At 40.3% G+C, this 24,610-nt stretch overlaps 1 protein-coding gene across 9 annotated transcripts in view; it reads left to right on the plus strand.

The window, feature by feature from the left end:
- The window catches only part of BDP1 (B double prime 1, subunit of RNA polymerase III transcription initiation factor IIIB), a 122,880-nt gene that overhangs the window by 33,942 nt on the left and 64,328 nt on the right, over positions 1 to 24,610 (plus strand). For all 9 annotated transcript variants that reach the window (XR_004429858.1, XR_004429857.1, XR_004429859.1 and 6 more), the window contains 8 exons: positions 50 to 193; positions 2,891 to 3,169; positions 4,488 to 4,635; positions 9,067 to 9,225; positions 11,794 to 11,950; positions 16,380 to 16,471; positions 17,731 to 17,923; positions 19,743 to 19,873. Coding sequence is in view for 6 of the 9 variants with exons in the window: in XM_033179822.1 (XP_033035713.1) it covers positions 50 to 193; positions 2,891 to 3,169; positions 4,488 to 4,635; positions 9,067 to 9,225; positions 11,794 to 11,950; positions 16,380 to 16,471; positions 17,731 to 17,923; positions 19,743 to 19,873 (1,303 nt within the window). In the remaining 3 variants the exon portion in view is untranslated. The remainder of the gene's footprint in view (positions 1 to 49; positions 194 to 2,890; positions 3,170 to 4,487; positions 4,636 to 9,066; positions 9,226 to 11,793; positions 11,951 to 16,379; positions 16,472 to 17,730; positions 17,924 to 19,742; positions 19,874 to 24,610) is intronic.

Consider the following 24,610-nt stretch of genomic DNA (forward strand, 5'->3'; position numbering starts at 1 on the left):
AGTTTTGAAAAATAAAAACTTGAAAGTTCTTTTCTTTTTTTTTAAACAGAGGAAAAGCGCCCTTTTGACTTCGATTTTTTTGCTCATTTGCTTCAGAAAGTTCTTGCTGAAGAAGAGAAAAGAAAACAAAAATCTGTTAAAAATCACAGTTTAAAGGAGAAGAAATCCACCAAACCACGGAAAAATGTAAAAGGTATTGATTTTAAAGGAAAGTGTGCTAGTTTACTTAGTAGTAATAAACTCGTAATGTTGTCCCTCAGGCCTTTGAGAGTTCATGTGTAGCTCAGGTAGTTAAGATCATCAAAGCATCCAGTTGGTGGGAGTATATCTTTTATTTTTTATTTTTTATTTTTTATTATACTTTAAGTTCTAGGGTACATGTGCATGACGTTTATATCATGTATAACTCCCCAGTGCAATCCCTCCCTCCTCCCCCCTCCCCATGATAGGCCCCAGTGTGTGATGTTCCCCTTCCCGAGTCCAAGTGATCTCATTGTTCAGTTCCCACCTATGAGTGAGAACATGCGGTGTTTGGTTTTCTCTTCTTGTGATAGTTTGCTAAGAATGATGGTTTCCAGCTGCATCCATGTCCCTACAAAGGACGCAAAAGTATATCTCTTTTAATCAACTAATTATCTGGTCCAAAACAATAGCTTTCTTTTAAAATTTTTAACTGGCATGATTGGGTTATTTGATATCTTTCTAGCATAGAGGATAGTTGTTGCCAGTCAAAGAGCATCAGAATTTGGAGTGTTGTATTTCATGTTTGGTTATTTATTATCATTTTCCTCTGTAAAACAAATCTGGTATAAAATTCTAGTATTAAAAAAATGGAACTCTAATCTTTTGGGGTTGTGACTAGACTGTATTGGTTGAGCATAACATTTCTGAAGGCTAATGTTGACTTGTAAAAGGTAGACATTGTATATATGTAGGTATTTTTATTTTTAGGCTTATGTTTTCTTAACTCTTTGAACTCTGATCTATGAGGACAATGTTTAGCTGTAATCACATAAAGAAGATGCTTAGAACTATAGGGAGCCTTATATGTTAGCTAGTTTACGTTTTAGCCCCTTTTGTATTGGTTTTAATCACCAAGAAACAGCCCCAGCGATCGTAAGACCCTTTTTCCTAGGACTCACAGTGTGAGTAGTGGCAGAGGCAGAACTGAAACCTAGGATTGTAAGAGCCTGTGTTGGGGGTCCCCACGACCACCACCGGGGTTTGATTATTCACCAAGAAGACTAAGGATTCAGCATCCTTTGCCTGGAACATACCAAAATTTCAGATATTCAAAAGGAAAGCAGTTCAGCATAAACCACATTATACAGCTAAGGCACAGTGAACCACTCTTATCAGTTAGGGTGGTAGGAACTGTTCCCAGAACCAAATTCTGAGACATGGCCCGAGGGCCAACCTTGTAAGGAAGATTTTCAGAGGATAGCAGTCAAGCCTGCTAAATTAACTCTTTTCTGTTCAAAGCCAGGCTAGAATTTCTTCTTCTGGAGCACATCTTTTAAAAAGTTGTATTGAAAACTGCAAAATACCTTTATTCTCAGTAATCTTTTTTTTTTTTTTTTTTTACTTATACATAATCCTAGAAGATTAAAATATATATCATTTTTTTTTGAGATAGGGTCTCACTTTGTCGCCCAGGCTGGAGTGCAGTGGCCCGATCTTGGCTCACTGAATTCTTTACTGCTCGAGTTCAAATAGTTCTTTCACCTCAGCCTCCTGAATTGCTGGGATTACAGGCATGTACCACCATGCCTGGCTAATTGTTGTAATTTTTCGTAGAGGTAGGGTTTTACTATATTGGCCAGACTGGTCTTAAACTCCTGACTTCAAATGATCTGCCCACCTTGGCCTCCCAAAGTACTGGGATTGCAGGTGTGAGCCACCACGCCCAACCAGAACTGTTTTTTTGAGATGGAGTTTTGCTCTTGTTGCACAGGCTGGAGTGCCTTGGCGCCATCTCAGCTCACTGCAGCCTCCACCTCTCCAATTCAAGCGATTCTCCTGCCTCAGCCTCCCAAGTAGCTGGGATTACAGGCATGTGCCACCATACCCAGCTAATTTTTGTATTTTTAGTAGAGACGGAGTTTCACCATGTTGGCCAGGCTGGTCTTGAACTCCTGACCTCAAGTGATCCACCTGCGTCAGCCTCCCAAAGTGTTGGGATTACAGGCATGAGCCACCATGCCCAGCCCAGAGTTTTGCTGTTATCGCCCAGGCTGGAGTGCAATGGTGCGATCTTGGCTCACTGCAACGTCTGCCTCCCGTGTTCAAGTGATTCTCCTGCTTCAGCCTCTTGAGCAGCTGGGATTACAGGTGCCTGCCACCACGTCCAGCTAATTTCTGTATTTTTAGTAGAGATGGGGTTTCACCATGTTGGCCAGGTTGGTCTCGAACTTCTGACCTCAGATGATCTGCCCACCTCAGCCTCCCAAAGTACTGGGATTACAGGTGTGAGCCATCGCACCCGGCCTGTATTAAATGCATTTTCAATTTACAGTATACTCAACTTATAATGGGTTTATTGGGATGAAACCCAGTGTAAGTCAAGGAGCATCTCTATATGTAATTGTTTTTGTTTAATAAAAATGAGATTAAAAAAAAGATTTATGTGTATCTTGTTCTGCTTGATTTTTTAATGCAACAGTATGCTTTGAAATTTTCACGTGACTGCATGTAAACTTACCTCATTATTATTGGTTCCATGGATTTTTATATATTATTTAGTCATTTCTCATTGGACATTTTAGGTTGTCTTTAGGTTTTTTGTTCATGCAAATAAATACTACAGAGGACATCTTTGAGTCTCTTTTCCACCTTCACAAATTTTTCTTTAGGTTGTTTGCATATTTATAGTCATTTCTCTTGTTTTCAGTCAAAAAAGTTGCCTGTGAAGGAGTGAATGATGATCCAGATGAGTCTATGAGTTCTAGAATTTCAGACACAGAAAGATCTCAGAAGGATGCTCAGACAGTTGACGAAGAGTCTCTGACCTTATCAGGGAAGGATGCAGAACAGGTTGCATTAGAAGTAGACCTAAATCAAAAGAAAAGAAGAAGGAAGAAGCAAGATGGAGCTAATGAACTGGAAGTAAACAATCTTTTAGAAAATGCCACTGTTCAGGCGGGTCCTTCTAAAGGAGAAAAACACAAGAGTAAGTTTCTTACGTATTTAAAAAGCCTCTATATTACTTGAGAAGACATGTACAGCAGTATGGTATGTGACTTAATTTTCTGTCTAGATAGCAATTAATGATGCTTATTAATTGGTTCTGTACTCATGGTACTGTGCTAACTGTTTATTTTTAATTAAAGAAAAAAGTTTATTGTAAAAAGAAAATTAAACAAATTAAAGTGGGGAGATTGTTCTCTAAAGTTTGTTTCTAAGTTGTGTCACCTCCTGTGCGTTCCCATTAACTATGATTAGAAATCACATGTGTATATAGTTAGAAGTATGTTGCTTATATCTGTTAATAAAGCACAGGTTTTCATGTTGTACCTCTACAGAGCACCTCTGTGAACCCACAAGGGGTTAATTCCTATAAAAGAACTGGAGGAATATGTGTTCCTTCCATTTTTCTTTTTTACTCTTTGAATGCAAACATATTGCCGCTTAAGAGTTGCTTGGGGATGAGGGCTAAGAGTTTGAGGGGGAGTCTTGGTCCCTTTCCTTAAGAATTCATATGTACATTATTTAAAGCCGATAACCAAGGAAAAGGTAGGAGCAGACCAGAACAACCTTTCTATAAAATTTATGTTTTCTGTAGTTCAGATTTACTAATCTGATTTTAATATAAGAGTCCTGGTAGCTAACATAGTATGCTTTGTAGGCATCGCAATATTATACTCTTTTTTGGCTTATCATTAGAGTCATTACATATAATGCAGAACAACTTAATGATTCACAACCAGATTTTAGAAATCCAACAGACCTTGCTTTAAATTCCAGCTTTTTTACTTGCTTAAGTATTGCATTGGGCAAGTTACTTAAGATCTCTGAACTCAGGGGGTTCTCCATGAGGTTAATATTAATATCTTTTAATAGGTTTGTTTCAAGTATTAAATGAGATAATGCATTTGATGGACTTAAGGGTTCCGGCCACTTAATAAGTACTTAATAAATGATAGCTATTACTTTGTTACTAATTGGTATACTTCTGAAGGAGCAAAAGAATAGTTAAGTCAACTTTTAGTTTCCTTACTTGACATATAAAATAAGCCACTTTAAATACTTAGAATTTAAGATAAAAGAAAGATGCTATAAACTGCCCAAGAAGCTTGGGCTGATCCTCATCTATGTTAAGTTTTTATTGTGGTCTAAAAATAAGATGTGTGCCTTGCAATTAGAAATTTGAATGTTGAATGGATTAAGGTTTTGTAGGAAAAGATAGTGTTACAGGTAAATTCCTTTGTGCTTTAAAAAATATGTTTTTGCTGTCATTTTTTAGAATAACATGCATTTTGTATTTGTAGATAAATGTCAGGCTATAAGGCCCGAGGTAAAGGAAGGGGAATGCAGTAAGGAGCAGATGCTTTCCTGCACAGAAAACGTAGATGGCATTGTGGGTTTTGCCTCCAGTGAAAAAGTTGAGAAAAGAACTGACCCCATCCTTTCATTAAGGTATTTTCTGTGTCTTTTCTGGTTTTACCCACATCTGTTGATTACTGAGAAAGGAGTATTGAAGTCTCCATCTGTAACTGTGGATTTGCCTGTTTCTTTTTTTCAGTTCTATTTGTTTTTGCTCCATATATTTTGAAGCTCTGTTGTTAGGTGTATACATATCTAGGATTGTTTTGTCTTTTTGGTGAAATTCTCTTTATCATTGTGTACTATCCTTCTGGTATTGCTCTTTTTTTCTGATGTTTAATTTGCCATTGTAGCTTTCTTTTGGTTGGTGTTTACATGGGTTTATCATTTTCTATAATGATTTTCTTTGTCTTTGGTTTTCATTAGTTTGAATATGATGTGTCCTGCTCTGTGTGTTTTAAAATTTTAATTTGTAATATAAAAACATGAGATTTACCCTCTTAACAGATTTTTTGTGTGTACTATACGGTATTGTTAACTATAAGCACAGTGTTGTATTGCCGATCTCTGGAATTTTTTTTTACCTTGCGTAACTGTACCACTGTACCTATTGAACAGCAACTCCCATTTCCTCCGCCTCCCAGCCCTTGGCAGTCATGATTCTTTCTTTTTCTTTTTTGTTTTGTTTGTTTTGTTTTGTTTTTGAGATGGGGTCGGTTTCTGTCACCCAGGCAGTGGCACGATCTCAGCTCCCTGCAACTTCCACCTCCCAGGCTCAAGCAATCCTCCCATCTCAGCCTCCCAAGAAGCTGGGACCACAGGCATGTACCACTACACCTGGCTAATTTCTTGTATTTTTGTTAGAGATGGAGTTTCACCATTTTGCTCAGGCTGGTCTTGAACTGAGCGCAGGTGATCCACCTGCCCTGGCCTCCCAAAGTGCTGGGATTACAGGTGTGAGTCACAGCGCCCAGCCATGCAGTATTTTTCCTTCTGTGGCTGGCTTATTTCACTTAGTGTAGCATATGAGAATATTGCCTTTTTTATGACCGAATAATATTCCAGTACATGTATCGGCCACATTTTCTTCATCCATTCATTGGTTGATGGATATTTAGGTTGTTTTTCTCTGTTGGTGTCACTGAACATGGGAGCGCAAATATCTCTTTGAGGTCCTGATTTCAGTTCTTGTGGATGAATACCTGGAAGTAGGGTTGCTAGATCATATGGTAGTTCTACTTTTAATTTTTTGAGGACCCTTCATACTGTTTCCCATAGTGGGTGCACCATTTTACATAACCACCAACAATGTACAAGGGTTCCAGTTTTTTTCACATCTTCTTTGATACTTGTTATCTTTCATTTTATTAATAATGTCCTTCTGAACAGGTAGAAGGTGGTTTCTTATGGTTGTTTTGGTTTGCATTTCCCGGATAATTATTGAGTTGAGCATCTTTCATAGCTGTTAGCCATTTGTGTATTTTCTTTGGAGACATGTCTATTCAGGTCCTGTGCCCAATTTTTTAACTAGGTTATTTTCTTTTTTGCTGTTGAGTTTTGAGAATTATGTATGTAGTTTGGATTTTAGCCCCTTATCAGAAATATGATTTACACATTTTCTCCCATTCCATAGTTTGCCTTTTCACTCTTCTGTTTCCTTTGGTGTACAGAAGCTTTTTAGTTCAATGTAGTCCCATTTGTCTAATTTTGCTTTTGTTGCCTATACTTTTGGTGTCATATCTAAGAAACTATTGCCAAAAACAAACTTAAAGCTGTTTACTGTTTTTAAGCATACAATTTAGTGGCATTAATTACATTTACATTGTTGTGCAGCCATCAGCACTGTTTCTAAAGCTGTTTTATCACTGCAAACAGAAAACCTGCCCCCATTATTCAGTAATTCCTCATTCTCCCTTCCCTGCAACCACTGATAATCTCTAATCTGCTTTTTGTTTCCCATCCATGTACTGATCAGGACCAGACTTGCTTAGTTTGAGATCATATTAGGCCCATTGAGAGTGGTAAGGTTGTAGACAACTTTCTGTTTCTATGTCTAATCTAGATATTTCACATAAGTGGAATCATATGTTATTTCTCATAGTTGTTTGTTCTTAGGTGACAGATATCTAAAGTGTGACTTCAGAGATACACCTAGTTTCGTAAACTACACAAAACTACTCATGACTTTTTCTAATTTTTAAAATAATTTTAAAATATTGTAACAGGGTCTTACTCTATTGCTCCGGGCAGAGTGTAGTAGCGTGATCATAGCTCACCACAACCTTGAACTCTTGGGCTCAAATGATTCTATCACCTCAGCCTCTCGAGTAGCTGGGACTACAGTCATGGGACACCACGCCTGGCTAATTTTAAAAACATTTTTTAGTGGAGATGTTTTCCAGGCTAGTCTCAAGCTCCTGGGCTCAAGCAATCCTCGTACCTCAGTATGAGCCACTGTGCCCTAACTTTTTCTAATTTAGGGGAAAAACAACCTTGTATTGATCATTAAAGTCCCAGTTGGTTTTGGAAAACAAAGAGTTGATTCTAAAATTGTCGTGTACACAAGAGCAAAGACTCAAGAATGGTAACGACAGGTTTAAAAAGCGCCAGCTTTGGAGAGGGACTGTCCTAGACTAATTTTCAAGCTAGAGTAACTATAGCAGCACGATATTGGTACAGGGTTAGATGAATTGACTCAGTGGAACTGAATATAGAGTTTAGGAAGAGACATTTAGGAGTCTGTCATATGGCAGAGGTAGCTTTAGAAATTAGCGGGCAAGCCGGGCGCAGTGGCTCAAGCCTGTAATCCCAGCACTTTGGGAGCCCGAGACGGGCAGATCACGAGGTCAGGAGATAGAGACCATCCTGGCTAACACGGTGAAACCCCGTCTCTACTAAAAAATACAAAAAAATTAGCCGGGCATGGTGGCGGGCGCCTGTAGTCCCAGCTGCTCGGGAGGCGGAGGCAGGAGAATGGAGTGAACCTGGGAGGTGGAGCTTGCAGTGAGCCGAGATCCGGCCACTGCACTCCAGCCTGGGCGACAGAGCAAGACTCCGTCTCAAAAAAAAAAAAAAAAGAAATTAGCGGGCAAAGATTGAACTAACTGTTCATCAGATTGAGCTCAGATTTGAAAACCATAATATTTAATCCTCGTGTTACCATATCCGCTAACTTCCTGACGGATTGAAGACTACATGTATAAAACAAATCTTTACAACTTTTAGAAGAAATGTAGAAAAATATCTTTGTAATGTCAAGGCCTGAGGTAAGACATTTCTATTAAAACATAGAAAACACAGACTTTAAAAGATAAGATTGATAAGTTTGATGGTAGTAAAATTAAATACTTCTGTTAACAATCCTCCATAAAGAAAATAAAAGGCAAGATACTGATCGGGAGATTTTATGTGTAATATCTAGACAATAAAAATATATAGAGAACTCTTGCTGATAAGTCAGGAAAAGATGAACACCTAGTAGAAAAAATGAGCGAGAAAAAAGAAAAAAAAAAGGCATGGCTAAATGTGAATTACATAAATGTAAACATGTAATGTTGAAATGGTCAGTGCATGACTGTCAGTTTTATTATTTTTAGTTGAAATTTATTTTGTGACCGAGTCTTGCTCTATCGCCCAGGCTGGAGTGCAGTGGTGCAATCTCAGCTCACTGCCACCTCGACTTCCTGGGCTTAAGCAGTCCTCTCACCTCAGCCTTCTGAGTAGCTGGGACTATAGGCACGTTCTATAACACCTGGCTGCTAATTGAAATATTTTTTAATATAGTAGTTCTCACTTTGCATAGGACGGTGTTAACTGCAACTTGAGCTTATTGGAGCTGTGTCTTTGCTTTATATGACTTTTGGTTACACAGTACCCTGCATAGCAAGGATTGCTTATATAAATTTTAATGAAAGCTAATTCCTAAATGTTACTATTATTTTATGCATGTTTGATTTGTGAACCACATTTAATAATTTCTCATTTTGAAGCCTTTTTTTTTTTTTTTTGAGACAGAGCTTGGCTCTGTCGCCCAGGCTGGAGTGCAGTGGTGTGATCACCTCCTGGGTTCAAGTGATTCTTTTGCCTCAGCCTCCTAAGTAGGTGGATTATAGGCCGGCACCACCATGCCTAGCTAGGTTTTGTATTTTTATTAGAGACGGAGTTTAACCATGTTGGCCAAGATGGTCTCAAACTCCTGGCCTCAAGTGATCAACCCACCCCGGCCTCCCAAAGTGCTGGGATTACAGACATGAGCCACTTTGTCCGGCCTTCGTTTTGAAATTTCTTGAGCATGTTCCTAAACGTGTAAATTTGTGGCTGCTGCTTTCTCTGGAGGTACAGTTTTTGTAACATGGTGCAAGATAGATCATAGAAAAGCTAATATAGCAGTTTGTATTATTCTGTAATTTGAAGCAGCATCTTGCAAAATGGTGATTTTGTGTGTTTAAATTTTAAAAAAATAATTATTATAAAATATATATTATTAGGAATTCTCTTCTCTCTGATATATTTTCACTTTTTTAGTAATCAACAAGATGCCACATCAGTAGCAACTGAGTCTTCAGAATCAAGCACTTCAGATTTGCCTTCATTAGAAGTTGGAATTAGAGCATTGTGTGAGGTGAATGATGCTGAGAGTAGTTGTACAGAAGAAAGAAATGTTGACCTAAAAAATAATTCACTGTGAGTATTTTATACGATAGGATTTATTTATAAAATTTTGATAAGGTTCTTAAATGATAATAACGTTGCTTTATTTAGGGATTCAAGGGGACTATTAATACATAGTTTATTAATAGTTGAGGGAATCATTTGATATGTAATTATACTGTAGTCTGTTCAGAGTGTACCATCAGGTGTTTTTATATTTAATTGCAGAAAGATTCTGTTTCATATTTGTTGTATAATATATGAATTTAAGGAAGGTGGTAACTTATGAAATTCTAAAACAATTTGGAAGCCTAAATATTTGCCGTGAGATTTTACTTTTGCTTGGTTTGAGTTATTTTTTATGCCTGGTGTCAAAATAATAGATTTTAATATTGGTGATTGCAAGGAAGTGTATCTTCCAGTATGGAGATACTGGTTAAATTAATATCTTCCCAAGAAACGATTAAAAGCATCATAAAAATCTCCCTTTGAAGAGATATCTGAAGGTTTTATACTTCCTTTTAATCTTCCTCATAATTCCTCATTTCATATGGGCTTAAAAGCTATTCAGTTATGGGCTGGGCACAGTGGCTTACACCTGTAATCCCAGCACTCTGGGAGGCCGAGGCAGGCGGATCACGAGGTCAGGAGATTGAGACCATCCTGGCTAACATAGTGAAACCCTGTCTCTGCTAAAAATACAAAAAATTAGCCGGGCGTGGTGGTGGCACAGGTGGCAGCCGGTGTGCCTGTAGTCCCAGCTACTCAGAAGGCTGAGGCAGGAGAATGGCCTGAACCCAGAAGGCAGAGCCTGCAGTGAGCTGAGATCACGTCACTGCACTCCAGCCTGGGCGACAGAATGAGACTCCGTCTCAAAAAAAAAAAAAAAAAGAAAGCTATTCACTTCATCAATTCTTATGTTTCAGTAAAGTACTGTCACAATGGAAATCAAACTTTTAAAAAATCAAAATGTCAGTTAGTCTTCGAAATAGACAATAGATTCATAGGGTTCAAACATTGACAAGTATAAAAAGGTATGATTGAGCACTCCCTCTTACCCTGTCCCGTTTCACTCAAACAATCCATGTTATTTATTTCTTATATTCTTTCAGAGATTAAAAAAATACATTTGAGCCAGGCGCGGTGGCTCAAGCCTGTAATCCCAGCACTTTGGGAGGCCGAGACGGGCGGATCACGAGGTCAGGAGATCGAGACCATCCTGGCTAACTCAGTGAAACCCCGTCTCTACTAAAAATACAAAAAACTAGCCGGGCGAGGTGGCGGGCGCCTGTAGTCCCAGCTACTCCGGAGGCTGAGGCAGGAGAATGGCGTGAACCCGGGAGGCGGAGTTTGCAGTGAGCTGAGATCCGGCCACTGCACTCCAGCCCGGGCCACAGAGCAAGACTCCGTCTCAAAAAAAAAAAAAAAAAAAAAAATACATTCGAGCTAATACGAATTTGTATTTTTTGCCCTTGTTATAAACCTAATGATAAACCTAATGATACTATATATAACATTTTGCAGTGGTTTTCCTCTGTCTTCATATTCTTACATAGTAACTCTCCTTGTTCTTTTTATAGCTTAATAGTGTTCTGTGTATGTATGCATCATAGTTTGTATTACCAGTGTCCTATTGGCTGCTATGTAGGTTGTGTTGCTAAACAGTGCTTATAGTCTTGCACCTCTATCTTTTTGCCTATATACAAGTATATAGGGTAAGTTCCTGAAAATTGAATTGCTTGCTGACAGAATGTGTGTGTGTGTATATACACACTTACACATTTAAATATTTATGATTTTTTTTTTGAGACAGGGTTGCAGGAGTGCAGTGGTGTGATCATAGCTCACTGCAACCTCGACCTGGTCCCAGGCTTAGGTGATCCTCTCACCTTAGTCTCCCAAGTAGCTGGAACTATAGGTGCTCACCACCACATCCAGAGATGGAGTCTTGCTCTTGTCACCCAGGCTGGAGTGCAGTGGCACCATCTTGGCTCACTGCAACCTCCACCTCCCAGGTTCAAGGGATTCACCTGCCTTAGCCTTCTGAGTAGCTGGGACTACAGGCACGTGCTGCCATGCATGGCTAATTATTGTCATTTTTAGTAGAAACGGGGTTTCACCATGTTTGCCAGGCTGGTCTCGAACTCCTGACCTGAGGTGATCCACCCGTCTCGGCCTCCCAAAGTGCTGGGATTATAGGCGTGAGCCACTGTGCCCGGCCTTCCCATCATCTTAATCTTACTTAATATTTCTTAAGTTTTATCCTCACCGTATTATATTGCATTTCATCTTATCCTCCCTATTATGAGTTGCTACCTTCAGTATATGCCAAAATCATGTCTACTTTGAAGTCGGTTTCTGGATTTTAAATTTGTTTCATTTATCTGTTTACTCATATATTAGTACCACACTGTTTTAATTACTGATATGAATAGTGTATTTTTAATATCAGATAGAGCAAATTAGTCTAAGTTTTCTTTGCTACTCTTGTTCTAAGTAAGCTCTTAAAGGAGTTCTTCCTAGTTCTCAGTAGGTTATTTTAGAAGTTCATTTGGACATGACTACATGTTTGATGCTATTTAAATAATGTTAATTTTTCAGGGAAATTGATCAAACAGAAAATGTTAAACCGATGTTGAGAGGTCGCTTCCAGAGACCTAAACCCAATTTGTCCAGGGCTGGGAAGAAAACAGTTCTTTCACAAGGCAAAACAGAGGCAGAGAGCAAGAATTCACATTCAAAAACTTCAGTTGAAAAGGTATGGGATAAGAGACTTCATGGAAATTAAAATTATAAAAATTTTCTTTAAATAGTTGGGAACAAAAGTTTTTGACTTGTAATTACAAGGTAATGTTCTGATATTAAAACAGATACAAGAACTTACATTAACATTAGATTTGTTCCTATCTTAGTCTCCTGTTTACACATTTTCTTTAACCTGGTGTATAATCCTTTCAGATATCCTCAATGGTGATAAATCTGTCTTCTGTTTACTTATATAAAATGTTTATTTAAAATATTTCGTAAACCAGCTATATAGTAAATTCTGCCCACAACGTTCTCATCCACACACAGGCAGTCACATTTCTGTTTGTCTTTTACAAACTGTTTGTTTTTTCTGAGACAGGATCTTGTTCTATTGCCAAGGCAACAGAGTCCAGGAGTGCAATGGCACTATTACGGCTCTCTACAGCCTCAAAATCCTGAGCTCGGCCGGGCACGGTGGCTCAAACCTGTAATCCCAGCACTTTGGGAGGCCGAGGCGGGCGGAATACAAGGTCAGGAGATTGAGACCATCCTGGCTAACACGGTGAAACCCCGTCTCTACTAAAAATACAAAAAACTAGCTGGGCGAGGTGGCGGCGCCTGTAGTCCCAGCTGCTCGGGAGGCTGAGGCAGGAAAATGGCGTGAACCTGGGAGGCGGAGCTTGCAGTGAGCTGAGATCTGGCCACTGCACTCCAGCCTGGGTGACAGAGCAAGACTCTGTCTCAAAAAAAAAAAAAAAAAATCCTGAGCTCAAGTGATTCTCCATCACCCTCCCCAGTAGGTGGGAATACAGGTGTGTGCCACCAAACCCAGATAATTTTTTTTTTTTTTTTTTGATACAGAGTCTTGCTGTCTCCCAGGCTGGACTGCAATGGCGCAATCTCGGCTCACTGCAAGCTCTACCTCCCGATTTCATGCCATTCTCCTGCCCCAGCCTCCTGAGTGCCTGGGACTATAGGCGCCCACCACCACGCCTGGCTAATTTTTTGTATTTTTAGTAGAGACGGGGTTTCACTGTGTTAGCCAGGATGGTCTCGATCTCCTGACCTCGTGATCCGCCCGCCTCAGCCTCCCAAAGTGCTGGGATTACAGGCGTGAACCACCGCGCCCGGCCTGATTTTCTTTTTTAAATTAGCAAAAATTAGGAATGGAGTCTATGTGCACCAGGCTGGTTTCTAACTCCTGGCCTCAAGTGATTCTCCTGCCTCAGCTTTCCAGAGTGCTAGGATTATAGGCATGAGCCAGCTCACCTGGTCAATACGTTTCTTTATTCTTTTTCTTTCTTTATTTCTTTTTTTTTTGCGATGGAGTCTTGCTCTGTCACCTAGGCTGGAGTGCAGTGGCACGTTCTTGGCTCACTGCAGCCTCCACCCCTCAGGGTCAAGCAGTTCTCCTGCCTCAGTCTCCCAAGTAGCTGGGATTACAGGCACGTGCCACCACACGTGGCTAATTTTTGTATTTTTAGTAGAGACAGGGTTTCACCGTATTGGCCAGGCTGGTCTTGAACTCCTGACCTGATGTGATCCACCTGCCTCAGCCTCCCAAAGTCCTGGGATTACAGGCGTGAGCCACCATGCCTGCCCTCTTTTTTTTTTTGAGATAGGGTCTCGCTCAGTTGCCCAGGCTGGAGTGCAATGGCATGATCCTGGCTCATTGCAGCCTCTGTCTCCCAGGTTCAAGCTATTCTCTTGTCTCAGCCTCCTAAGTAGGTGGGATTGCAGGCATGCACCACCACACCCAGCTAATTTTTGTATTTTCAGTTGAGAGGAGGTTTTGTCTTGTTGGCCAGGCTTGTCTTGAATTCCTGACCTCAAGTGATCCATCTGCGTTGGCCTCTCAAAATACTGGGATTACAGGTGTGAGGGCACCATGCCTGGCCAATAACTTTTATCTATGTATGCACACATTTCTATAATTTTTAACTATAATGTGTATAATATTTAAAACCTTTTTCTTTTCTTTGTTTTGTTTTTGGAACGGAGTCTCGCCCTGTTGCCCAGGCTGGGGTGCGATGGCATGATCTTGGCTCAGTGCAACATCTGCCTCCTGGGTTCAAGCGATTCTCCTGCCTCAGCCTTCCAAGTAGCTGAGATTACAGGTGCGCACCTCTATGCCCTGCCAATTTTTCTATTTTTAGTAGAGACAAGATTTCACTATGTTGAGCCACTGTGCCCTGCCAAAACCTTTTTTACCTGGCCACAGTGGTTTACACCTGTAATCCCAGCACTTTGGGAGGCCAAAGCCCGTGGCTCACTTTAGGCCAGGAGTTTGAAACCAGCCGGGCCAACATGGCGAAACCCCATCTCTACTAAAAATACAAAAAATTAGCTGGGTGTTGTGACACACGCCTGTAATCCCAACTACTCGGGAGTTTGAGGCAAGAGAACCATCTGAACCCAGGAGGGAAGAGGTTGCAGTGAGCCAAGATTGCACCACTGCACTCCAGCCTGGGCAACAGAGTGAAACTCTCAAAAAAATAAAAAATTTAAAAAAACGCTTTTCCTCTGAAACTATTAATTTACACGTTTTTGGGTCCAATTGGTCTTTTTAATAGCTATAGCATGTTAACATGTTATGGATTTACCTAATCAGTTTTCTACTAATGGATGTTCAGATTGTTTCTATTTTTGTTTATTTGTTTTTTTAACTCTTGTATATAAGAAGCAAACAATTTTGTAAGTAAGGCTTTCTCAAGGAAACAAAGTATAAATTTCTACAGACTGGTGGGATTGTTGGGTCAAATAGTGTTTTAAATATTTTTATGATTCTTGTTATGCATTGTCTTTTGTTATTTGTTATTTTTATTACTTTAAAAATTTTTCTGATATGTCTGAGTCTCCTGAATTGTTATGCATTGTCAAACTGACACTCATACATAATCTATTTACATTGCTAAGTGAATCTTTGTTTCCTTACAACTTTTCCAGAATTGTATTGTTACAATTTTTTTTTAACTAAAACACTTTTTAAGATGTTGGTTTGCTTTTTACTGTTTTGTGAAATATCTTTTATCATAATCTTTATAGTATAGTTATATCATTCTAATCTTATGTTTACTGAATTCTAGAAAATTTGGAAAATACAGATTCATGTAAAAGTTAAAACAAAAATCACTTGTAATTTTTTTCTTTACCTTTTTTCTTTGAAATGTTGTAATCTTGTTTCTTTTCTTTTTCTTTTTCTTTTTTTTTTTTGGAGGTAGAGTTTCACTCTTGTTGCCCAAGCTAGAGTGCAATGGTGTGATTTCAGCTTACAGCAACCTCTGCCTCCTGGGTTCAGGCGATTCCCCTGCCTCACTCAGCCTCCCGACTGACTGGGACAACAAGCATGTGCCACCATGCCCGGCTAATTTTTTTGTATTTTTAATAGAAATGAGGTTTCACCATGTTAGCCCAGCTGGTCTCGAACTTCTGACCTCAGGTGATCCCCCGCCTCAGCCTCCCAAAGTGCTGGGATTACAGGTGTAAGCCATCATGCCCAACCATTCTTTCTAATACTTGCAATTTCATTATTCACATGCAACCAATCTTTTCACATGTATTGTTACATATTTTCTTTTACACAACTGAATCATGATTTCAATACAGTTTTGTATCCTTTGGTAATTAACATTTCAGAAATATTTTTCTGAAATATTTAGTGTGATTCCATTTTTGTTAAAAAAAAAAAAAAAAGTACACCAGGTGTGGTGGCTCATACCTGTAAGCCCAGCCCTTTGGGAGGCTGAGGCGGGCTAATCATCTGAGGCCAGGAATTTGAAACAAGCTTGGGCAACGTGGTCTGTACAAAAAATGAAAAAATTAGCTGGGCATGGTGTGCACCTGTAGTCCCAGCTACTCAGGAGGCTGAGATGGGAGGATCACCTGAGCCTCTGGGGTCAAGGCTGCAGTGAGCTATCATCATGCCACTATACTCTAGCCTGGGTGACAGAGTGTGACCCTGTCTCCAAAAAAAAAAAAAAAAATTTCATCTGCATTTAGGATTTTTAGAAAATCTCATCTAGTTAGAAGTACAAAAAATGAAGTTCTTATTTATTTATTTATTTATTTATTGAGATAGAGTCTCACTCTGTCACCCAGGCTGGAGTATAGTGGTGTGACCTCAGCTCACTGCAACCTCTGCCTCCCGCGTTCAAGGAATTCTCCTGCCTTAGCCTCCCAAGTAACTGGGACTACAGGCGCACGCCGCCACGCCTGGCTAATTTTTTATATTTTAGTAGAGACAGTTTCACCATGTTGCCCGGGCTGGTCTTAAACTCCTGAGGTCGGGCAGTCTACCCGCCTTGGCCTCCCAAAGTGCTAGGATTACAGGCTTGAGCCACTGTGCCCGGCCAGTTCTGTTGTTTTAATTTCCATTTATTTATTGTAAAGTTTGAACTTTTTATGGTAAGTAGATAAATTGTAGCAAATTAAATTCACAGGACCACCTGGAAAAGGATAAGGTGAATACATTGGATACTTTGAGAATGGAGACTAGAGAGAGAGAGAATCCAGAAGCTGAAACTGTATCTATGTAAGTATTCAGGAAATAGTAAAAAAAAGTAACTCTTAGGAATGATGGTAATAATTTGTTTTCTACTTAATAAGGTCTGAATTTAATTTTCTTTTTTTTTTTTTTTTTTTTTTTTTTTTTTTTTTGAGACGGAGTCTCGCTCTGTCGCCCAGGCTGGAGTGCTGTGGCCGGATCTCGGCTCACTGCAAGCTCCGCCTCCCGGTTCACGCCATTCTCCTGCCTCAGCCTCCCGAGCAGCTGGGACTACAGGCGCCCACCACCTCGCCCGGCTAGTTTTTTGTATTTTTTAGTAGAGATGGGGTTTCACCGTGTTAGCCAGGATGGTCTCGATCTCCTGACCTCGTGATCCACCCGTCTCGGCCTCCCAAAGTGCTGGGATTACAGGCTTGAGCCACCGCGCCCGGCCTGAATTTAATTTTCAAGCGGCGTACTTTAAGTTGGTTTTCAACCATAGGTGGTTTTGAAACATTAATAATACTCTCTCTGCTTGATATTGCTTATATGAATTTTTTAAGTCTGTTGAGTTAGCCATTACATTTGAATGTTTATAATATGTGCTCCTGGATAATTTTATTTATAGTAAGAGATTTGAAAAGGGAATATTTAATTTGAAATGGAAATCTAAAATAGAATGTGAATCTGACTGGTGGATTCTGGGCTGTTCCAGGGGTTGCCATTTATACCATGATTTGGGACTAATCCCCTGGAGTTCTACAGTATTCTATAGTATCCTTAGTCAGGAGTAGTATTCTATGCTTGACAGATGTAGATTTTTCCAATTTTGTAATAAAATTCTATTTAAAAATGCTTTTTCAAATGGGCTTTTCAGGATTATATCTTTTTTTCTTTTTCCTTTTTTTTTTGAGACGGAGTCTCACTCTGTTGAATAGTGGTGCACTCTGCTCACTGCAGCCTCTGCCTCCCAGGTTCAAGTGCTTCTCCTGCCTCAGCCTCCCAAGTAGCTGAGATTACAGGTGCCCACCACCACACCCGGCTGATTTTTATATTTTTAGTAGAGACAGGTTTAACCATGTTGGCCAGGCTGGCCTCGAACTCCTGACCTCAAATGATACCCCCCTCCGCCTTGGCCTCCCAAAGTGCTAGGATTATAGGTGTGAGTCACCACGTCCAGGAGGGTTATGTCTTTTCAGGAAACTTGTGAATTATTTCATATTCCAAATGGTTTACTTATTCATGCCAGGGAGAAGGAAATTGGTGACTTCAAAATAAACACTGATTTTATTTCTTTGTGGTTCTAGGTTGGGTGAAAAAAATTGTCTGCAGGAAGGGAGTCAACTAAAGGCTTTAACATCTGCAAAAGTGAGGGGCCGATTGCAAAAGCCAAAGCCAAATGTAGGTAAAGCTGCTGGAAGAAAAGAAATTCTCATGTCACAGGAAGAAATTGGGGCCAATGTAGAAAAGAATGAAAATGAATCCTGTGCTGATAGAGATGTAAGTACTCTGATTCCTCCTCACGTTTTTGTGAAGTACGTGAGCCTTAATATAAGCTTCCCTTCACCCACATACATGCATACATACATACATACATTTATTTCTGACAGAGTCTCGCTCTGTCGCCCAGACTGGAATGCAGTGGCATGATCTTGGCTCACTGCAACCTCTGCCACCCAGGTTCAAGTGATTCTCCTACCTCATCCACCTGAGATCGTGTCGCTGCACTCCAGCCTAGGTGACAGAGCAAGACTCCGTCTCAAAAAAAAAAAAATTCCCATGACCTATAATTTTTTTTAGTTTTAGTTGTGTGGCTACAGGCACACACCACCAGGCCTGGCTAATTTTTGTATTTTTAGTAGAGACAGGGTTTTGCCATATTGACCAGGCTGATCTTGAACTCCTGACCTCAGGTGATCCACCCGCCTCAGCCTCCCAAAGTGCTGGGATTACAGGCATGAGCCACTGTGCCCAACCCTTTTATCCCCTTTTAAAAACAGTACTGCACAATTTGTGTATATCATTTATTAAATTTGTGGTCAAAATCTCATAGCCAGCAGCCTTGCTAGTTGTAAAGCCATTTTAGATTTTGGGCATTTACATGATAGGTAATCTGTTTCACCTGACCTCATATTTGGACTTGCTTTTCCCTATCACTTAGTGGATGTTTGAATTAACCTTCTCTTTTGAAGAGATCAGTACATATGTGAGTGTTAACATTGGCTTAAACAGCATAAAATGTTAAAAGCTCCCTATTAAGATACAATTCCAAGAACAAAGACTGTGAATTTTGGATTATTTTACATAGTCTTTGTGATAAAGATAAAAGTTGGCATATTTTGAGATTTCAATTTCTTACGTTATAATTCCCATGGTTTGTAGACCAGGCATGTTGACCCATGCCTGTAATCCCAGCATTTTGGGAGGCCGAGGTGAGAGGATTGCTTGAGGCCAGGTGTCTGAGACCAGTCTGGGCAACATAGTGACACTCTGTTTCTACAAACAATTTTTTTAATTAGCTGGGCTTAGTGGTGTGCTTCTGTAGTTCCAGCTACTTGGGAGGCTGAGGCAGGAGGATCAGTTGAGCCCAGGAGTTCAAGCCTCCAGTGAGCTATCTATAATTATGCCATTGCACTCTAGCGTGGGTGACAGAGTGAGACCCAGTCTTAAAAAAACTCCGGCTGGGCGCAGTGGCTCACGCCTGTAATCCCAGCACCCTGGGAGGCCGAGACGGGCGGATCACAAGGTCAGGAGATCAAGACCATCCTGGCTAACATGGTGAAACCCTGTCTCTGCTAAAAATACAAAAAATTAGCCAGGCGTGGTGGTGGCACAGGTGGCAGCTGGTGCACCTGTAGTCCCAGCTACTCGGGAGGCTGAGGCAGGAGAATGGCGTGAACCTGGGAGGCGGAGCTTGCAGTGAGCCAAGATCGCGCCACTGCACTCCAGCCTGTGCAACAGAGCAAGATTCCGTCTCAAAAAAAAAAAAAATTCCCGTGATCTATAATGCCATTATAATAATCAAAATAATTCAGAAAAATAGACCCCACAGGGGTATTTCTAACAGATGAAACCAAGACAGTTAACTTGTGTTTTGACTGGGAGGAGGAGAATGGGACTTTGAGATATCCTAAAAGGAGTAGCTCTTGAAATTTTCTAAGATAGCTAAAGAAAATGCATTAAAAGTATTTTAAAGTCACCATTTTATGATTTTGAATTTTTTTACCATTTTATACTTAAATTGGACAACATTTTCAGTGAAATCTGTTATGCCTCATTGTGAAACCTAAAACATTAGAAAAATGTGTTTGTTTTCAAGACTCCTCAACACATGGAAGATCAATCATGTAAAGATTTTGAAGAGGAAGATGTCATATTACAACCTGAGAAAAATGATTCTTTTCAAAATGTGCAGCCAGATGAGCCCAAGGTTCTTAATGAATGTCTAAGGTAAGCATCATTTTGTTGATTATATCATCTTTGGATTTTGTAAGAAGTTTGGCCGGGTGCGGTGGCTCAAGCCTGTAATCCCAGCACTTTGGGAGGCCGAGACGGGCGGATCACGAGGTCAGGAGATCGAGACCATCCTGGCTAACACAGTGAAACCCCGTCTCTACTAAAAAAAATACAAAAACTAGCCGGGCGAGGTGGCGGGCGCCTGTAGTCCCAGCTACTCGGGAGGCTGAGGCAGGAGAATGGCGGGAACCCGGGAGGCGGAGCTTGCAGTGAGCTGAGATCCGGCCACTGCACTCCAGCTTGGGCGACAGAGCGAGACTCCGCCTCAAAAAAAAAAAAAAAAAAAAGAAGTTTTAGAACTCAATCAGTTTTTTAAAACAGAAGCAATTTAGATTGATTTGTTGTCTGCGTATCTAGTTATATAATATTTAAAAATATAACTTCACCTTTCAAGAAAGTTTATGTTGTAGCCTTTATGTGGATTTCTCAGATGGTCTGAAAAAAGCTACTCATCATAAATTAGTACTTGAGTTAACATGAATAGCCTTATCACTTTATTTTATTTTATTTTACTTTTTATTTTTTGAGATGGAATTTCACTCTTATTGCCCAGGCTGGAGGACAGTCTTAGCACACTGCAACCACTGCCTCCCGGGTTCAGGTGATTCTCCTGCCTCAGCCTCCTGAGTAGCTGGGATTACAGGTGCCTGCCACCAAGCCCAGCTAATTTTTGTATTTTTAGTAGAGACAGGGTTTTACCATGTTGGCCAGGCTGGTCTCAAACTCTTGACCTCAAGTGATCCACCTGCCTTGGCCTCCTAAAGTGCTGGGATTACAGGTGTGAGCCATCACGCCCAGCCAGCCTTATCACTTAACATGCGTATTAAATTATATGTTTATGGTCAAATGCAAAATACTACTTATTTTTAAAATATTTGTTTCTTTGGAATTAGATTGAGCACATATTGCCTTTATGTAAGATTTCTGTATTTTGTTTAAAACTTATGCATAGAAACCCATACTGCTTATAGCCAAAGCCTTTTCTATTTTTTACTTCTTCCTTGGAGGGTACCAAACCAGGCTGATGGAATTACTAGTATACTGTTTCAACTTTTCGTTTTGGAAATGTTTAATGTGCGCAAAAGCGTAGTAGTGGACTTCCATATACCTGCTGTCCAGTTTCAATAACTGATATTTTACCAGTCTTTACATTTAAAGACTAGCCTATGCTATACTTTCTTACAGCTGTGTTAACCTGTTTAAATAGTACCTAGCTGGGCATGGCGGCTCATGCCTATCTAGCTACATGGAAGGCTGAAGGAAGAGACTTGCTTGAGCCCAGGAATTAGAAGCTGCAGGGAGCTATGATTGTGCCACTTTCCTCCAGCCAGGGCAGCAAAGTGAGACAGACTCCTGTTCCTCCAGAAAAGAAAATTACCTAACCTGAGAGTGAAAGCTAGGTTTCCTGAACTACTTTAAACATCTTTACTGGAAGACAAAAAAAATTTATTTATTTCTTGTTGCCTTCAGTATTCCTTTGCTTCTTATTCCTCCCCACTGCCCCGATTATTTTACTAATGTGCACACAGTCTCTAGGTAGAAGTTTGTATGACTACATTGCTTGTTACATATCTCTGATATGGATTTTAATTACAGATAGCCAACAAATTATTCTTTTTATTTATATTTTTTCAGTTTAAGCTAGAGTCTTTTAATAGATACTGTGGCTTAGTAGAAAATTAAACTTTTCTGAATGGCCTCTGGGTTTTAGAATGCTGGTGGACATTGTAACTAATATTCAGTCTGATCTCAACAACTTTCCTCTCCGTGGGTAGTGTCATTTCTGCTTTGTCATGTGATCTTTCTGGCCTTTGAATCTCCAAAATCTTCAAAAGCAATTCTAAGATTCTGTGTTTTATCAAATTATACATCTATCTATGTCTAGCAGAAAGTTTTCCCCCTCCCCTACTCCAAATATGTTGGCCTGTTCAAGATGCTATGTAAGAGAAAAAGATAGTAGGAAAACAGTCTCTTAAAGAATGCATTAAAAATTCTTTAGCCTGGGCATGGTGACTCACACCTATAATCCCAGCACTTTGGGAGGCTGAGACGGGAGGATCACTTGAGGCCAGGAGCTCAAGACAAGCCTGGACAACATAGCAAGACCCCATCTCTATATAAAAAAGGTACTTTACTAGATAAACTAGTGAATATTTCTTTGAAATTTAATCTTCTAGTTAATTTTGCATCTTATCTACTTCATATAAATATTTTAAGATTTTTGTCATGATTGGTGATGTTCCTTTGGAGGTTTATATATATATATATTTGAAACATATATATACACACATTTATATGTTTGAAACACACGCAGACACACGCATTTTTTTAAAGACAGCGTCTTGCTTTTGCACCCAGGCTGGAGTACAGTGGCGCGATCATGGCTCACTGCAGCCTCAACCTCTTGGGCTCAATTGATCCTCTTGCCTCAGCCTCCCAAGTAGCTGGGACAACAGGTGCTTGCCACCACGTCTGGCTAATTTTTAAATTTTTTGTAGAAACAGGGTTTTGCCATGTTGCCCAAGCTGGTCTTGAACTCTTGGGCTGAAGGGATTCTCCTTCCTCGGCCTCCCAAAGTGCTGGGATTATAGGTGTGAGCCATCGTGCCTGGCCATGAATATTTTATAGATTCTTAAACTCTGTGTTTTAGAAAAACACATATGCAGACCTTAAAGCACATTTATAGTTCTGTGCTCATTCCATATCTTATTTTCTCCATTCGTGGTCCTCTTGCTTTGCCTTCCTTCTCAAATTTGTGATCTGAGGAAAGTTTGTAGATCCACTGCATATTTTGAGAAATAATCTAGTTCAATTTTATATCTAATATCCAGTCTCAGATACTGCCCTTCAGTTAATTCTGTACTTCTTTTGTTACTTAGAAACAATCTAATGCTTTGCTGGAATGGCAGTTTAAAAAATCTAAGCACATAGAATATAGTTATAACATTGCATATCTGTATCTTACAATCTGAACTAATGTTGAAATAATGAAATTATTAATAAAGCCTTTGCTTCAAGCATTTATGTATTTAAATAATATGCCTGTTTTCTTTTTTTTTTTTTTTTTTTTTTTTTTGAGACGGAGTCTTGCTCTTTCGCCCGGGCTGGAGTGCAGTGGCCGGATCTCAGCTCACTGCAAGCTCCGCCTCCCGGGTTTTACGCCATTCTCCTGCCTCAGCCTCCGGAGTAGCTGGGACTACAGGCGCCCGCCACCTCGCCCGGCTAGTTTTTTGTATTTTTAGTAGAGACGGGGTTTCACCCTGTTAGCCAGGATGGTCTCGATCTCCTGACCTCGTGATCCGCCCGTCTCGGCCTCCCAAAGTGCTGGGATTACAGGCTTGAGCCACCGCGCCCGGCCAATATGCCTGTTTTTAAAATGTGACTTTGTAAAGATAGTTTATCTCTTCCCATGATACCCAAACCAAGATTGCTAGCATAGTAATCTCACTAAAAGCTAGATGTTTCTGGATGGAGATGAAAAGTGTCATAAATCAGAAAATGGAATTCAGTCCATTCTGTACTAATCAAATTAAATTTCCTTTATTGATTGCTGTTAATTTTACATTTAACATTGTCAATTACTAACATTAATGATGGAGATAAACACTTAAGTTTCGTAAACAAATACAACTTGAAAAGCAATCTTATTCCTAAGGACCTGTCTTATAGTATCAAAAATTGCATTATTGAAAACAGTTATTTCAGTGAGGAAGGATAGTTTAGGACCTGAAGATGTTGAAACAAACAGTAGCAACAATAGCATACTTTTTTTTTGTTTTTGTTTTTGTTTTGTTTTTTTTTTGAGACAGAGTCTCGCTCTCTCACCTAGGCTGGAGTGCAGTCGCATGATCTTGGCTCACTGCAACCTCCGCTTCGTGGGTTCCAGCTATTTTCTTGCCTCAGCCTCCTGTGTAGCTGAGATTACAGGCATGCGCCACCACGCCCTGCTAATTTTTGTATTTTCTTTTTTTTTTTTTTTTTTTTTTTTTGAGACGGAGTCTTGCTCTTTCGCCCGGGCTGGAGTGCAGTGGCCGGATCTCAGCTCACTGCAAGCTCCGCCTCCCGGGTTTACGCCATTCTCCTGCCTCAGCCTCCGGAGTAGCTGGGACTACAGGCGCCCGCCACCTCGCCCGGCTAGTTTTTTGTATTTTTAGTAGAGATGGGGTTTCACCGTGTTAGCCAGGATGGTCTCGATCTCCTGACCTCATGATCCGCCCGTCTCGGCCTCCCAAAGTGCTGGGATTACAGGCTTGAGCCACCGCGCCCGGCCGAATTTTTGTATTTTCAGTAGAGACAGTGTTTCACCATGTTGGCCAGGCTGGTCTCGAACTCTTGACCTCAAGTGATCCGCCTGTCTCAACCTTCCAAAATGCTGGGATTACAGGCTGAGCCACCATGCCCAGCCTAGCATACTTTTAAGTAAATCTTTTGCTTATTTGTTTTTGTTTTTTGTTTGTTTGTTTTGAGACGGGATCCTGCTCTGTTGCTCAGTCTGGAGTGCAGTGGCATGATCATGGATTACTGCACCGTCATCCTTCCTGGGCTCAGGTGATCCTCCCACCTCAGCCTCCTGAATAGCTCGGACTACAGGTGCACGCTACCTCACCTGACTGATTTTGGGTTTTGTTTTGTTTTGGTAGAGATGGGATTTCTACCAAAAACTCCTGGGCT

The sequence above is a fragment of the Trachypithecus francoisi genome, unplaced genomic scaffold, assembly GCF_009764315.1.
Source record: "Trachypithecus francoisi isolate TF-2019V2 unplaced genomic scaffold, Tfra_2.0 Lachesis_group2, whole genome shotgun sequence".
Lineage (NCBI taxonomy): Eukaryota > Metazoa > Chordata > Mammalia > Primates > Cercopithecidae > Trachypithecus > Trachypithecus francoisi.